Below are 17,190 nucleotides of genomic sequence, written 5' to 3' on the forward strand. Positions count from 1 at the left end.
CTGTTTGGAAACCTTGTTCTATCCAGCACCCAAGGCAGCTTTTTATTAACCAATGGTAATAAAACATAGTCACAACATACAGAGGAAAATCCCACATCATAAGACCAACTAGAATTTGTGCTACAATAATTAGTATTCCATGTGCTATAAAAGGATGCTTATTTTAGGTAGGACCTTATTTGCTAGGATACAATCCATTGTAATATAGTATTGTTCATAGCATAAAGTGGGCAAATAAAAATATTCTATAATTACTGTTTCTTTTCCTTGTGTAAACTGGATGAGATGTTCCACAGTTGATAACAGTCATCAAACCAGAGAGCAAAAGGAACATCTTTCCTTCATTAGTTTTTGAGGTTGGTCTCACTATGTAGCCCAGGTTGTCCCTGTTTTTATGATCCTCAACCCCTAAGTGGTAGACGAGGACCCTACTCCTAGCCCCAAAAGGATTTTCTGTTTGTTTTCTGAGATAAGATCTCAGTGTCCTGGAACTCACTGTGTAGTTCAGGATAGCCTTGAACTCATCCAATCATAGTTTAACCATTTGTTTGAGAAAGGTACTTGTGTAGCCCAGGCTGGCCTCAACTGATCTTGCCCTTGTGATCCTCCTATCTGCCTCCTAGGGCTGGACTACAGACTGTACTACCACACCTGTGACAGTGCAGGGCTCAAACCCGTGCATGCATGCAAACCACCAATGGAGTATTTCCCAGTCTTATTTCATCCAAACTTGACTGAAGAATTTAAAGGCACTGCCAAACTATTAAAAGTACAAGTTATTTTGAAAAAGAGATATGAACTTATTTTGTGCAGTGATCCTGCTAACAGAAGTCTCTAATGTTCCCACAGAAGCCTTTCAGAGCTAACAGTATACATTACCCGGGCATTGGAACTCTTGCTGCTGTTTTCCAGAAGACAGAGCCTGCTCCCTTTCAGAATGGCCAGCTGAGCCACACACTGAACAGCCTGCAGTATCACCTGGATGACTTTGTTTCGAGCCTCTTGTACCATTGATGAAATATCCGAACAGCACCCCTATGAAATAAAAATGGATCAGTCAGTATATCACATATGAAATTTTTAAAAAAGATTTATGTACGTATGTATTTATTTGAGTGCTCTATCTGCATGTACAACTTTATGTCAGAAGAGGGCATCTGATCCCACTTGAGATGGTTGTGAGCCACCATGTGGTTGCTGGTAATAGAACTCAAGACCTCTGGAAGAGCAGCCAGTGCTCTTTAACTACTGAGCCATCTCTCTGGACCCCACATATGAATTTTTTAAGAGGTGATAAGATGGAGAAAAAAGGGACAGTGGGTGAGTTAGCAAGCATGAGGGGCTGGACTTAAGCCCCCAGTCCCAGCACTAAAGATAACAAAACAGTTGGAGAAATAGCTCAGTAGATTAAGGGCACTGGCTGCTCTTCCAGAGGACCAAGGTTTGATTCCTAGCACCCACATTAGGTGACTCACAATCACCTGGAACTTCTGAGGGCATCGGGCCCATATGCGGAACACAGGTATACATGCAGGCAAAATACCCATACACATCAAAATAAAATTCATAATCTAAAGACCCCTGAAATGCTGGAGAGAGACTGAAAGCAGGCAGCCCTGAAGCTATGCAGCTGTAACATGAGCAAGATCCAGCTTCTGCCTCCCTCAAAGACAACACAGTGAAGGAGACATTTAAGTGTGAAGTTAAACCTAAGGCAGGACTGATAAGGACACAGCAACACGAGGAACAAAATGGTGTGTCTTTGGCCTCTCAACTTTAACTGTCCTGTCAGCACCCCAACAGACAGGTACTAAAACTATGTTCTTTTCTCAGGGGAGACGGCAAAGGGGAGGAAGAGGAAGAAAGAAACACCCCAGCTCTTAAACGACAGCCTTCCCATATGCACTCAGTGCACAAGTCTTGAAGGCACAGGAGCCTCCTCTCGAATGGTTCTTTCTGGTCCTCCCCACTGCGGCACTACCATGGAAGATGTTCATTACACCATTACAAGTAAGGACTGCCAAACCATGCTTCAGCACAAGTGTTCTGGCTTCACCTGAGTCTTCCAGAGCCAAACTTAACTTCCTAGTCACTGGGTCTCAAGCCTTCATTCTTTGTATAGAATACATCCCATAAGTCTATAAGTTGAAACTCTCAAGTAAAGTTCAAAGCCTTCTTCCCAGAAAATGAAGAGAGATTTCACAGCAGAAACTCTACCAGTTATTTATTCATTCTCTCTCATCAATTTTTCTTTTCTTCCTCCCTCCCTCCCTCCCTCCCTCCCTCCCTCCCTCCCTCCCTCCCTTCCTTCCTTCCTTCCTCTTTTGGTGTTTTGAGACAGGGTTTTTCTGTGTATTCCTGGCTGTCCTGAACTCACTCTGTAGACCAGGTTGGCCTCTAACTCACAAAGATCCGCCTCTCAGGTACTCTCTTATAAGAGTACCATGATTTAATCTTGATAACCACAATAAACCTGCCAGGCAGACATTACTGTTCTTATTTTCCAGGTAAGAAAATGGAGAGACTCAAGAAGCTAAGCAGTTTGCCTAAATACACAAATTAATATAGCATAGACTAAAACACAGGATTTCAAATATCAACAGTGAGTTTCTGGTTTGTGGGTTTATTCCACTCCCCGCCCAACTACTCTAAAGTTGCCTCTCTTTCATGTCTACCACAGGCTGTCCTGAGTTATATTCCTTCATTAGGTTGAACCTAACACACACACACACACACACACACACACACACACACACCTTAAACTGCCTCTCTTTCGTTTCTACCACAGACCCTCCTAAGCTGTATTCCTTCTTCCTGACCGAAAGCCTTGGTCTCTGACCGTCCCAGGCTTCCGTGTTCATGGTTCTGTTGTCAGATCTTCTTCACCTGAAGTTTGCCCACATCTGTCTTTAGTCCACCTCTGTGTTACCTTCTTCTCTTCCCTGTTGTCCACATCCAAAGTGACCCTTCGTTTGATGTGAGTATAGGATTCATTTAACAACCATATCTATCCATCTAACCATCACATGAGGCCTTGTGAAGACACTCTGGGTCCTACACCTACAGAGAGCCTACCGTCACTAAAGTGCACATGCTTATCCACAGAATAGCATACTGAAAGACGTAATGAGTAGCTTTACTCGGGGTTAACAGAAAACAAGAGAGGTACCCAACCAAGCTGGGGAGACCAAGAAAGTTCTCTGGGGGAAAACCACAAGGTATAGTAAGTATTTCCCTAACTCAGCCCACTAGGAAGCACTTGTCACAATAAAAACTCCACAAAATGTGGAATGTCAGGTGGGCTCGTGGGTAAAGGAGGCTGCCATCAGTCCTATGACCTGGGTCTCCGGAACCCACATGGCAGAAAGAAAGCTGACTCCTGCAGGCTGCTCTGGACTTCCACACTGCACCCTGATGTGTAGAACCCTCACACTCCCCAAATGTAAAAAGACGTCAGTGTGAATCACTACAAAAATATTGTAGGTGTCACTGCATAAAACTTGACCAAATAATCTAGAAAGTTTAAATATTTATTTTAAAAAGTAAAACTTGCCTCTCTTGGTATTTTCTCCTCTTCCCCCTCATCTATTTGAGACATTCTTGTAAAGATCTTCAACATTAGTTCCCTACTTCTACTGTAATGCACCCTTGATTTTTAACTTGATTCATGGGTGCCTAGAAAAATAAAAAAAAATCCACTTCTTTTTTTTTTTTAAAGATTTATTATTTATTTATTATGTATACAACGTTCTGCCTCCATGTATGCCCGCATGCCAGAAGAGGGCACCAGATCTCATTACAGATGGTTGTGAGCCACCATGTGGTTGCTGGGAATTGAACTCAGGACCTCTGGAAGAGCAGGCAGTGCTCTTAACCACTGAGCCATCTCTCCAGTTCCCCCCCCCTTTTTTTAAAATATTTATTTATTTATTATGTATACAATATTCTGTCTGTATGCCTGAAGGCCAGAAGAGGGCACCAAACCTCTTTACAGATGGTTGTGAGCCACCATGTGGTTGCTGGGAATTGAACTCAGGACCTTTGGAAGAACAGGCAATGCTCTTAACCACTGAGCCATCTCTCCAGCCCCCTCCACTTCTTGATTATAGATAAAGTTGGACAGGTGAAGTTTTGGCCAGACATATATAAGCACCATACGATGCCTCACAGATATTTCCTTGAAAGGAAGGCGTTTCCTCGTCCCCACTGGCCCCCCTGCTGCACGCGCGCACACACACACACACACACACACACACACACAACTCAGATGGTGCTCTACTGTGATGGAGCATGACGAGGTCTGCACTTCAGACACAGCAGAGGAGAAGATAGAAAGGAGTTGGGATCCTGCCTCTGTGTGCAGAAGAACCTCCATGCCTACTAGCAGATAAAAAGCAAGATTTTATCTTGCTTCTTCCTAGTGGCCAAACCCAATGTTACTTGATACAAAGTAAGCAAGAAACAAAATTACTTTTCTTACCAAGATATCAACAGGTTCATTACTAATTCAGAAAGCCAGCCCACAGCCAGAGCAAGACTCTGTCCCTCTACCCAGTGACCTTAACTGGAGGCTAGCAGAGCATAACCCACGAAGACATCAACATCGTGCATTTAAATCCACCCCCATGACCCAGTAGTTACCTAACAGTGGTTGAGCCAGTCATTTCCCAAGCCTCTACTTCCTAATCTATAAAACGGTGACTGCGGCATCAATTGGGGTTGTCATGAGGACGAAATGAACCAGGATCTGCGTGTTGGGGACTGTGGACCACCAGACCCTGAATTTCTTGTAAACAACTTGTTTTCCTCTGCTCTGAGCAGCCCACAGCTGCTCTGAGCATGAGACCCTGATGGCAGGCTGGAGGGGCTGCAGCTGAAAGATCCCAAGAGCTGGGGCATGGCCAGAGCCCTATATAAGCTGCCCCTGAGCACAGTAAAGTAGGCATTCTTGTCTCAAGCATGTCCCCGTGGTCCTGTCTGTCTGTCTGTCTCTGTCTGTGTGTTTTAAATTTTCAGCCTGGTTCCCCTAGTGCATAACGAGTAGAACGCAGAACGGAACTGGTGTAGTTTTACATTTGCGAACCACTTAGGATACAGAGGACACCAAATCTTTGCCCAGTAAACCAAATGAACCCACAGTCTTAGGACCCCAAAACAGGAAACACCCAGAAATCCTCAGGGTGTAATTTTAGGGAAGATACAGGTGGTAGAAAGTTCAATAAATACTTTTAGAACACATGAAATTATTCAAAAATAAAAAATCAAGGTACCTGCAAAAACAATTGTAAATAGCCTCCCAGCTTTTTAATATCTTGTCTCAATTCATCTTCAAGCCTTGCTGAGCTGGTACCAGGTGGAGAATAATCCAGCCAGTGTTTCAACAAAACCACAAGCTGCTCAAAGGCACAAGCAATCTGGACGGCGAGGGCCTGAGCCGCCCGGTCAGAAGAGAACACTAGGAAAGAAGAAGAAGAAGAATTACTGCAAGGAATGTCTCCAGATAAAAGAACTCACATACAGTCACCATGAAAGCATCTAAACAGGGTTGAGAGATGTCGGCCAGATACACCAAATAATCATCCCCCACACAAGAGTAACGGGCAGAGAATCCCATCAGGGGAGTTGGTAGAATCAGTGGAACTGCTTACAGTTATTTTGACTTTCTTCATCCTGTTCTTCATGGGCTTTGGAAATGGCAAGCAGCCCGTTATAAAGTTTAAGAAGATTACTCATCAGGCTATCTGCTATAGATTTTTCTTCATCATAATTCTGTCCAAGAAAGTCTATTGACAAACCGATCAATTCTTTGCAAATTCCAGGAAGAAAGGGTTCTGATGAATTTGGGTAAATGGCACTTGATTTTTCTATTAAACCTGCATCGACAGAAAACAGTTAGTGTAAGCATGATACTTTCGGACAAACGCATGAATTCAGGCCTACGGAAGTATCGTTGGTTAGTAGTTCAAAGCAGCTATTCTTATTTCAGTGAATTCTAATTTCTATAAACCAAGATGAAAACGCAGGTCCAGGTAGGAACCAATTAACCTCTCACTATAACATGAAGGGCCAGGCCTGCTTGTTTGGGTTTCTGTCCCGCCCAGTACCCCACAACTGTTGAGCACCAAAGAAAATCACACATAGGTCTCCATAAATTATAAGCTGATTGGCCCATTAGCTCTAGCCTCTCACTGGCTAACTCTCACATCTTGATTAACCCATTTTTCTGATCTATGTTAGCCATGTGGCTCAGTACCTTTTTCAGTGAGGCAGATCACATCCTGCTGCTTCGGTGGTCTGGGCAGGAGTGGGAGGAATCAACTTCCTCCTTCCCAGATTTCTCCTGTTCTCCTAGTATCATTTCTACTTCCTGTCTGGTTTTCCCGCCTATATTTCCTGCCTGGCCAATCAGCGTTTATTTATAACATGATTGACAGAATACAGACAATTCTCCTGCACCATCTCACTAATATGAGCCCACAGGACTTGTAGCTCTTCACCCTTAATATAAGTAATTAGAGAATCAAAATATCCCATGGACCTACGCACTTAAACCTTTCTCTTTTTATTTTTATGTGTCTGAGTGTTTTGCCTGCATGTATGTCTGTGTACCATGTTCATATCTAGTGTTCATGGAGACAGAAGAGATCACCAGATCCCCGGAACTGATGCTCCAGACAGTTGGAGCTGCCATGTAGGTGCTGAGAACTGAACCCTGGTCCTCTGGAACCTGTGGTTTAGAAGAGCTCTTCCCAGGGTACACTACAGTTGGAACAGGCCAAAGCTAATGGACCATCTGCAGCTCACAGAGCACATTTCTGGGAGATGGGCTTGCAAAAAACACCGCTTTCTAAGTAGTGACAGAGCAGAAGCAAACAGAAAGGTGAGAGAGCCCCTTCAGCCTTCAGCAAGGAACCTTATAGTGGAGCCCATAACAGTGCATCATGATTTCCACTTAAAACGCAGTGTTTTCTGGTCTAGTCACAGGGGACTAGAAGTCAAATACTAAAAAAAAGGCAGAGGATAGGGAATATTAAATGCCCAGAACAAAGATGAGAGCTTGACGTGGAAAGGAAGGCTCGGAAGCCCAACCTGAAGCTACAGCTACAGTGAATGCATGTCCATGACACGACACTAGAGTTAGTTACCTGAGACAGTTAACTGTAGATGTTCTATGAGGCTGATGTATTCTGTAATTCAATGTGGACATTTTAGACCTGTAAAAATCTAGTTAAAATATATTATGGTCCTTGAGCTGAGAAGTTAGACGCTCCTTAGATTCCCAAAGCTAGAGAATGTCAGGCGCTAGGCAGAGCAAACCCTCCATTAGGCTCCTACCGAGTGTACAAGGAGCGGCTCCTCCCTCTCCTGCTCCCCACTGCTTCACTGAATAGCCCCAGGCGGGCACTGAACTCATCATCTTTCTGCTGCAGCCTTCTGGGAGCTCACCAGGATGACACTGTCTACCACCACACCCAGCTCCATCTCTGGAAGACTTCAAATAAGCAAGAATCTTGTATCTGACTTTCCCTTAAAAACACTTTTATAAAACACCCGACTTTTACTACTGAATAAATAAGTTGTCACTGTATGTGTGCACGTACCTATCATGTGTGTGTGTGTGTATGCACACACGTGCGCGCGCTCACAACAACACAAACGTAGCCAGTGGTTAACAACATCAACAAGTCCTAAGGACAACAATTATATCCCTCCAAGCTAATTTTAAGAAAATAACAAAACTCAAACCTGATTCCTTTGGAGAGGATGAGTTACAGTTCCTTTTATTCTTCCTCGTATTCTGTTAGGGCCTTTACCAAATAGACTAATATACTAAATAGTAACTTTCCAACTAAAAAACATTTAGATTATTTATTTTATTATTTTATGTGTATAAGTGCTTTACCTACATGTATGCCTGTGTACCAAGTGCATACCTGGAAGACAGCATTAGATCCCCAGAAATGGAGTATGGTTGTGAGCCACCGCATGGATGCTGGGAATTGAATCTGAATTCTTTGTTAGAGCAGCAAATGATCCTTCTTCCTTCCTTCCTTCCTTCCTTCCTTCCTTCCTTCCTTCCTTCCTTCCTTCCTTCCTTCCTCCTTCCTTCTTTCCTCCTTCCTTCCTTTTCTCCTTCCTTCCTTTTCTCCTTCCTTCCTTCCGTCCCTCTATCCCTTCCTCCCTCCCTTCCTCCTTCCTTCTTTTCTTCCTTTCTTTATTTTGAGTCAGGGTTTCTCTGTAGCTTTGGAGCCTGTCCTGGAACTAGCTCTGTAGACCAGGTTGGCTTGCCTCTGCCTCCCAAATGCTGGAATTAAAGGCATGTGCCACCACCACACAGCTAACAAGTGATCTTAACTGCTGAGCTGCTCTCCAGCCCAAGCACGTGGAACTTGTGATAAGGTTTTATATACAGTAAGGTGCTCAGTGGTGCAGTGTTTGTCCAGCGTGCTTGAGGCCCTGAGTTCAACCCCAACTCCCCCACCCCCAAACACAGACACACAAACAAAACTGATTCTTCCCCTATCCAACACACGCTCACAGACAAGCAGCAGTCTTGGGTCTTGCTCGTTTAGGCACCTACGGACATGCCCTTTATTTCCTCTTCATACACAGTGCAGTGTGTGATATGCTCTCTGGTGTTTTGCTCAGAAGGAAATAACATTCTAAAAACACGTTCCCTTGTCTGAATTAGCCACTCAACCAAAAGGCTCTACAATAAATCAGAGAACAGAATTTGAGAAACAGAATGGCCATCCAACTCACATCTTCACTGCATAAAGGACACCCAGCTGCTAAGAAATGAAATGATTTCACGAGGATAAGTTGAGGAAAGCGGTACCTGACGAGTGTGAAGAATGCAGGTTCTGAATCGGATGGAACTGTAAGTCATGGAAACAACCGGAAATCCTCCCGTTCTTCATCAAACTTCTGCTCCTGAACCAAGATAATCCTAAAATTAGTTTCTATACACCACAGGAGTATTAAGAATGCTGTCAGCTTTGTGGGAACATATGATCCCAGCACTCGGAAGGCTGACATAAGAAGGAGACTTTGAGGCCAGTGTGGCCTATGTGAGAACCTGTCTCAGGGGAGGTGGGGAATATTCTGACATGTGTTCTTTTCCAACAGAGACTAACTCATTTCCATTTCTGAGCAAGAATTTCCCTATGTCCAGGCATTGCCCTAACATAACAAATAGAATAACAAAATGGGCTATTCTGTGTGCACAATTACTTGGGCTCTGAACGTGGCTATGAAACCTGGCATCTGGCCACAGAGGGAAGCCTGGCACATAGTTCGGTGGGTGCTGTGAGGGCAGAAGAGTGCTTTAGTAGTCTGGGCCTTGGAACCTTGAAGGATAAGCATGGGCTAGCCAAGCAAGAGGGCAGGCTTGGGAAGCAGGGGTAGTATCAGAGACACAGCATGGGACCCAGGAAGACTTGTGGTAAAGGATGCAAAGACCCAGGGATGTGCTGAATGACTGCTGTCTGGGACGTGTGGGGGCGAAAGCAAGGAACATGGCTGGGCCATGTGCCGGGATCAGCTTGAGTTTTCCAGGGGAGGAATTTAAATAGGGAAATGATCTAGGTAGAAAAAGTACCTAAGTGGACCCTGTGAAAGCATGCCTGCGGGAGCATCCCCTCGGGAGGAAGTGAGCCCTCCACTGCTCCTGCACAGCCGTCCCCTCAGCCTGGAAACCACAGGCTCTCCCTTTACCTTTCTAAACTCCATGTCTAGCTCAGTATGAGAACGAAAGTCCCCAGCAGTGACCTGCATCTAAACACAGGTGACCTGTGCGGTCTTCCTCACCACACTTCCAGACTGCCGACTCACCAAAAGATGATTAAATCAAAGTATTCTGCCCATAAAAGCTTAAATGTTTCAAATATAAGTCCCCCTGTGAATTCTTAAAAAATAAATGAAAACACAGAAATATAATTGAAGGTTATATTTCATCTAGCAGTTCCCAAGTATTTGTTTTCCTAGAGGTAAAAAGAAAAAGTAAGTCAAGCTAGAAAAAGTATCATTCTTGCGACATTGTCATGTTAAACAATGTTTAAACTAAGAAATGCTTGTCACATTCCTTTCAAAAGGATTTTCATCCAACCTGATAGAAAAATTGACTTTTAACTGTCAGCCATCTGTGTGATTTACAGGTGGCCGGAGCAGGCTGCTTTATTAGAGCAGCTGTGGTACAGCAGAGGCAACCGCAGCTGTATGCAATCTGTCAGCGTTTCCATTACTGCAGGCGTTCTCAGAGTCTGCATTCTGTCATAAACATTCTTCATGCACAAGGTCTCAGACTAAGAGCAACTCATTTTTAAAAATATGATGCCATTAAATTACAGAAGTTCTCAAAAGTATTTGCCAAATGAAAACACCTAATTTCAAAATCTTGAAAAATAGAAAAAGGGGGGCTGGAGAGATGGCTCAGCGGTTAAGAGCATTGCCTGCTCTTCCAAAGGTCCTGAGTTCAATTCCCAGCAATCACATGGTGGCTCACAATCACCTGTAATGAGGCCTGCAGGAAAAATACTGTATACATAATAAACAAACAAATAAATATTTAAAAAAAAGAAAGAAAAATAGGAAAAGGAATTTTGGTTTTTTTGGGGGGGTCACATTTTAAAACTTGTTTGTTTCTCATTAACCCCAACTTCAGCAGATATAAGAATCACCAATATTCAGTACATTAAACATTTGTGTTCTCCGACTAATGACCGTTTTCATAAAACTTAACCACTTTTTACGGTTAAGAAGCTAGTCATCCTAAGCCCAAGGGTTTCATAAGACGTCTCCAGTGTGTTGGTCTGGTTGTCATTACTACTCTATACATCCAGTTCCATCAAGGGCCATCCTTAGGTGACTTTAGTGGCTCGGCCCAGCAGTATCTTTCATCCTTAGGTCAAATCACCTGTAGCCATCACGACCTGTTTATCAGAAGCTCTATCTTCTCTATATTGTAACAGTAAGAAAGTCTTTTCTCAGCGCTGAAGACTGGATGGCGTCTCTCGCGATGCTAGGTGAGGACTTTATCTCTGAGATACACCACAGACTTAAGATTTAATTTACAGATACGTTCAACCTCAGCGACAGTCAAGGCAACCATGAGTGAGCACACATCATCTACCCTCGTAACACTCTGCAGCATCATTCCCGAGCTGAAATCATAGAGCTCTCAGAGGCAGCCGGGATGGTAGCTGCCCTTCGAGGAACCAATGCCTGGAGCTGTTGCCCAGCTCTCTGATATTGGGGTCCGAGACCTCTTCACTACACTGCTGTTGAAGGATGCAGATACGCTCTCTGCACTCAAGGTCTGCATGGAGAATCCGTGCCGCATCTTTCACTCAGAACAATTCTGGTGATGGTTCAGTTTCTTCACTGACATAATAGGTGGTCACACACTTACTTCAGAGGCCTGTGGTGGGTACCACACGAGAACATCTTATCAAGTATTCAATATATGTTCTGTTTGTTGATGGGTTTTGTTTGTTTGTTTTGAGACAGGGTCTCTTTATATAGCCCTGGCTATCCTGGAACTTGCTAGACAAGACTGGCATTTAACTCACAGAGATCCTCCTGTCTCTGCCTCATGCATGAGTGCTGTTACCATGCTGAGCTTGTTGGTTGGTGTTTAAGACAGGATCTTGCTGGGCGGTGATGGCACACACCTTCAGTCCCAGCAATTGGGAGGCAGAGATAAGGGACTCCCTGAGTTTGAAGCCAGCTTGGTCTAAACAGAGAAACCTTTCTCGATAACCACTCCCCTACCCTTCCAAAAAAAGACAGGATCTTGCTATTTTGCCCAGGGTAGCCTCAAACTCATGCTCCTCTTGACTCAATTTCTCCCATACTGAGGTCCCAGGGAGGCCCCACATCGCCAGGCTCCATAAGTATTCTTGATGCTGACAATGCTCTGGTTGGGGCAGTGCTACTGATGTTCACACCCTGGGAACTCCAACACACCCAACACTCCAGACTAAACACACACTTACTGTCCTGTGAAAACCTCACTCATCACAGCCAACAGGAAAGTTACCATCCTTCTCGAACACTGCTTCCTCAGCTTGAAACCAGGAGCAACCCTGAGCTTTACATCGCCTTAACCACACAACCAGTCACCAGTCCTATGATGCACTGGAATCTGCATCCCAGCTTTGTGTTAAACGCACTCTTCTCTCCAGTTCTGTCTACCCTGCCTCTTCTCTCTCCAGTGCCTGGTGCATGAGGACAGGGAGGATCTTACTTACCCAAAACTCCTCGGGACACAGAATATATCATAGAAATATTTGTTTTCAATAAACAACGACAACAAACAAAATTAAAAGGCTGAATGTTCCAGGCCAAGGCGTTTCCATACTATTTGCTCCCACACTCTGGGCATCTGAGTCTAAGCAGAACTAGGTTTTCCATGAAAAGTTTCTGCCCACTATGGGTGTTTTAGGCTCTGCTTTGCTAGACAACACTTGTCATGTACAGATGTTCTGTAGCACACTGATCTGTTCTTTTGTGGTGCTCATACTAACACGATTGTGTTTAAACATGTAACCTACAGTAAAATATCAAAATATGTCAAATTCTTGAGATGTTAAAAGTAATGCTATTCCTTTCTCTTTTTTAAGTGATTTCTTTCTTTTCACTTTATGTGAATTAGTGAGTTTCCTGCATGTATGTCTGTGTGAGGATGTTGGGTCTCTGGAGCTGGAGTTATAGACAACTGTGAGCTGCCATGTGGGTGCAAGGAGTCGAACCCAGGTCCTATAGATACAACAGAGGAACAGTCAATGCTCTTAACCACTGAGCCATCTCTGCAGCCCCATAATGCTATTCCTTTTTTTTTTTTTTTTTTTTTTTCTCGAGACAGGGTTTCTCTGTAGCTTTGGAGCCTGTCCTGGAACTAGCTCTGTAGATTAGGCTGGTTTCGAACTCACAGAGATCCACCTTCCTTGCCTCCCGAGTGCTGGGATTAAAGGCGTGCACCACCACCGCCCGGCTAATGCTATTCCTTTTTAATGTAGGAAATTAGATTTATACCTGATGGGGGAGAGTCTTCTGTTTTGTGTTAATTTCATTGGTTAAATAAAAAAACTGCCTTGGCCCTTTAATAGGACAGAAAATTAGGTAGGCGGAGTAGACTGAACAGAATGCTGGGAGAAAGAAGCCGAGTCAGGCAGTCGCCATGGTTCTCCCACCCAACACAGATGCAGGTTAAGATCTTCCCTGGTAAGCCACCTCGTGGGTCTACACAAATTATTAAAAATGGGTTAATCGAGACGTGAGAGTTAGTCAATAAGAGGCTGGAACTAATGGGCCAGGCAGTGTTCAAAAGAATACAGTTTCCGTGTAATTATTTCGGGTAAAGCTAGCCGGGTGGCGGGAAGCGCCCCGCCACTCCACACTACATATACCATTCTAGGCTGCTTTTAAAACTAGTATAATAAAATACTGAACACTTTTGCTCATATAGCAAACTAATAAACAATGTAATGCTATATGCACTGTCATTTGATCTTTAACATGTCACTTGTACTTCTGGTTCCCCATTAAAGATGTATCATAACCGCAGGTGTGTGTGTGTATTACATAAATCTCTAACTTATATACCTGTAAGCATACATATACACAGAACAAGGAAAGAATGAGCAGCTTTACCTCCTTCTAGACAGGGAAGAAACTGGCGTGCTCGTGATGTCAGGTTCCCACTCATCTTCAGGATCACAAAAGACATCCTCAGCCCTGTTACCACCATCATTCTAAGAAAAATAACATGCATTCTTCCCATTAATTGTTATGTTTACAATTCAGCAAAAAGGCTTAAATCATTTTATCATTTTAAAACATAAAACTAACAAATTATGGGTTATCTGATTAGTCTTAAAATATCATTACTGATCAAATTAAACTAATAACAAATTAAAATTAAAAACAAGTAAGCAGATGTCATTATAAAACTCATTATTTCATATGTTAACCCAAAAACCATTATTTTGAAAGGCTAGCCTAAAAAAAAAACTAACTATAACAACAAAAACCCCAATCATGAGATGCTGGAAATTAAAATAGTCTTACAGAAACAACCAAAATTATTAAATACCCCAAAAATAGTAACCTGGACTGGGGAGATGGCTCAGGCAGTAGAATTATTATCTAGTACACAAAGGACCCGAACTGATTACTAGAACCCATATAAAAAATGCACGGTGTGCACATGTAATCCCAGTGCTAGGGAACTGGACTGGTGGGTTTCTGGGGTGCACCGCTGGCCAGCCTAGTCTGTAACAGTGAGCTCTAGGACAATGAGGGATCATATCTAAAAGGGGAAAGTGGATGGTGCCTGAGGTTGTCCTCTGGCTTACACACACACACACACACACACACACACGAAGAGAAACAATAATAAATTTAACTTTAGGGAGCTAGAGAGCTAGATCACAGGTTTAAACAGTCCCCCGCTCTTTCAGAGGACCTGGGTTCTGTTCCTAGCACCCATGATGGTGCTGTTAACTCCAGCTCAAGGCCAGACATGTGTGCACATATAACATAAAAGCACACAGATATATAAATAAAAATAAAGTTTAGAAGAGACAGTTAACAGTAGAACCCAGAGGGAGAGATAAAATAATCTGGCAATGTAAAGGTGCAATCCTGGGCTGGGGAAAGGTCTCGGTGATAAATTCCTTGTTTAGTTTGTGTCAAGTTCTGTATTCCAACCCCCTAAACACATGCCTGCATGCATACATGCACACACATACAGACATGTGCACACACAAAAATCACTTCTAAGCAATGTCAATTAAAATTCTACCTAGATACACACTACAGAGCTTGTTCAGAGGGTGCAGCATGTGTAAAAACTAAGTTAAGAACTTGGAAGAATCTGTGAAAGCAGGAAGTCAGTCCGACACTGAGCTACATGCAAGGGTTTAGCGTGAGTGATCAGATGCCTTCAATGCTGTTTTAAAAACACTCATTATTGTAAAATCATAAATTATTAATAAATAGAAACACAGACAGAAAGTAAGACCACCCTCAGGCCCACCATGGAGAGAGAAGCGGTCCTTGCTGTGGCATAACACCTTCCAGGCTTCGCTGGGGCTGGAAGGTTGGCTCGGCTGTGAAGAGCACTTGCTCCTCTTGCACAGGACCAGGGCTTGGCTCCCTGAACCTACATGGTAGCTTACAACCATCTACAGTTCCACTTCCAGGAGATCTGATGCCCACTTCTGAATCTGGAGGGCACCAGGCATGCATGTGGTACACACATATGCATACAGGCAAAACACACACACACATTAAAAACAAGAAGAATACACTTTGCTTTCCTGGAATAAACAAACACTCCTTGCTCATGGTAGAAGTTTTTTAAAATAAAGGTCATTCAGGTCAGGTTTAGTTTGGTAGGCTTTACTCAGGATTTTTCTAGCTGTGTTTATATTAGCCTTCCATGCTGGGATGCATGTGCCACCACATACAGTTCGCATGCTTTGTTTTAGTTACTGTAAACATCATGGAATGAACTGCGACAGGTTCTGCAGTCCTTCACAGAGAGCAGGGCTTATCTCTCCCTGTGCCCTGAAAGTGTGTGCTCATAAAGTTGACTGGAGTCGGCACCTTTTTAGCCCTCTCTAGTTCTCCTTCCTTCCACCCCCAGGTCTTTCTCTTTAGTTTTGTTTTAGTTTTTATGAGACGCGCTCTCATGTATTTCCGACTGTTCTCTATTTAGTACAGGCTAGCCCTGAACCACTGATGGATAGCCTCAGCTTCCTGAGTGCTGGGATTACAGGTATGAGCTATCATATCCGGCTCCCACTTATTCTTTATCACTGTTTTTTTAATCTACTTGATTGACAAACTTTTAAAATTATTATTTGGCTATTCTTCCATTAAGCCAGCTTTCATAATTTATCTTTTCCTAGAATGTTTTTCCTTTCTAGAAGACTCAAATTTAGGGGTATGGATAGATGGCTCAGAGGTTAAGAGCACTGGCTACTCTTCCAGAAGTCCTGAGTTCAATTCCCAGCAACGACATGGTGACTCACAACCACCTACAATGAGGTCTGGTGCCCTCTTCTGGCCTGTAGGCATACATGCAGACAGAACACTGCATACATAATAAATAAATAAATCTTTAAAAAAAGAAGACTCAAATTTAATACATGGGAAGGGCTCTAAGACAACATACCATAGAGATCCTTCAAATCCATGTATATTGCTAAGATATTTACAATATTACAATAACCAGAAAATGGAAACCAGCCTAGACGTCCATCAAAAGATGAATGTATAAGGAAAATGCAGTATATATACACAATGGAATTTTATACTACTGCCAAGAACACTGAAGTCATAACATTTGCAGAACAATGTATGGAACTGGAAATCATTATGCTAAGCAAAATAAACCAGATTCAGAAAGACAGTGGTATTTATTTGTTTCCTCTTATCTGTGGAACTTAGATTTAAAAGTATATAAGTGTGCGTGCATGTGTGAGTGTGTCTGTGCATGTGTGTGTGCATGTGCGTGTATGCATGTGTGTTATAGAGGATCGCGAGAAGGGAGGAGGAAAAGATCTAACCTAGGGGAAGAAAAGAAAAGCTGATGGCACACGTGACATAAAAGCAGTTAGAGGAAGGGGGCAGCCCAGGGAGCACTGCGGGACAGGAAGGGGCAGCCCTGGGAGCCCTGCAGGACAGAAGGACAGAGATGAATGAGAACAAGGCACAGTAATGGACGTGTGTGAAAACACCGATGAAACACACTTCATAAACTAACATAAAAATATAAACAGATGAATGGATAAATAAATAAATAAATAGGGACAGTGGGGTGGCTCAGACATTAGGCGTTTGCTGAGAAGCCTACTGATGTAAGTTTAAGTCCCAGAACCCAAACGGTGGAGAGGGAGAATTAGCTCTCCCAAGTTGCCCTCTGACCTTTACATCCACCATCTCTCTTACGTGCACACAAATAAATATAATAAAAGTAAATAAATCTAAAAATAGCAAAACTTTATTGGTGATATAATTTTTAACTGAGCTTGTTGTCTTAATTTAAATACCATTTTTGTTTTTATTATTTGAGACAGGGTCTCATACATGAAGATGTGGCCAAGGAAACCTTGAATCCCTTGGATTCCCGAGTGCTAAGATTATATATAATAATGCCATCTTTCTTGAAATGACCTGTCT

General features: G+C 43.1%; 1 protein-coding gene across 2 annotated transcripts in view; it reads right to left on the bottom strand.

Annotated features, from left to right (window-relative positions):
• Nucleotides 1–17,190, bottom strand: part of Kif14 (kinesin family member 14) — a 72,859-nt gene that overhangs the window by 7,443 nt on the left and 48,226 nt on the right. For both annotated transcript variants that reach the window (XM_050147865.1, XM_050147864.1), the window contains exons 22-26: nucleotides 13,654–13,754; nucleotides 8,840–8,934; nucleotides 5,649–5,873; nucleotides 5,271–5,455; nucleotides 880–1,035 (exon numbers count right to left, since the gene is read on the bottom strand). In XM_050147865.1, the coding sequence (XP_050003822.1) occupies nucleotides 880–1,035; nucleotides 5,271–5,455; nucleotides 5,649–5,873; nucleotides 8,840–8,934; nucleotides 13,654–13,754 (762 nt within the window). The remainder of the gene's footprint in view (nucleotides 1–879; nucleotides 1,036–5,270; nucleotides 5,456–5,648; nucleotides 5,874–8,839; nucleotides 8,935–13,653; nucleotides 13,755–17,190) is intronic.

The sequence above is a fragment of the Alexandromys fortis genome, unplaced genomic scaffold (genome assembly GCF_014885135.2).
Source record: "Alexandromys fortis isolate MF-2015 unplaced genomic scaffold, M_Fortis_MF-2015_v1.1 scaffold_58, whole genome shotgun sequence".
NCBI classification, from domain to species: Eukaryota; Metazoa; Chordata; class Mammalia; order Rodentia; family Cricetidae; genus Alexandromys; species Alexandromys fortis.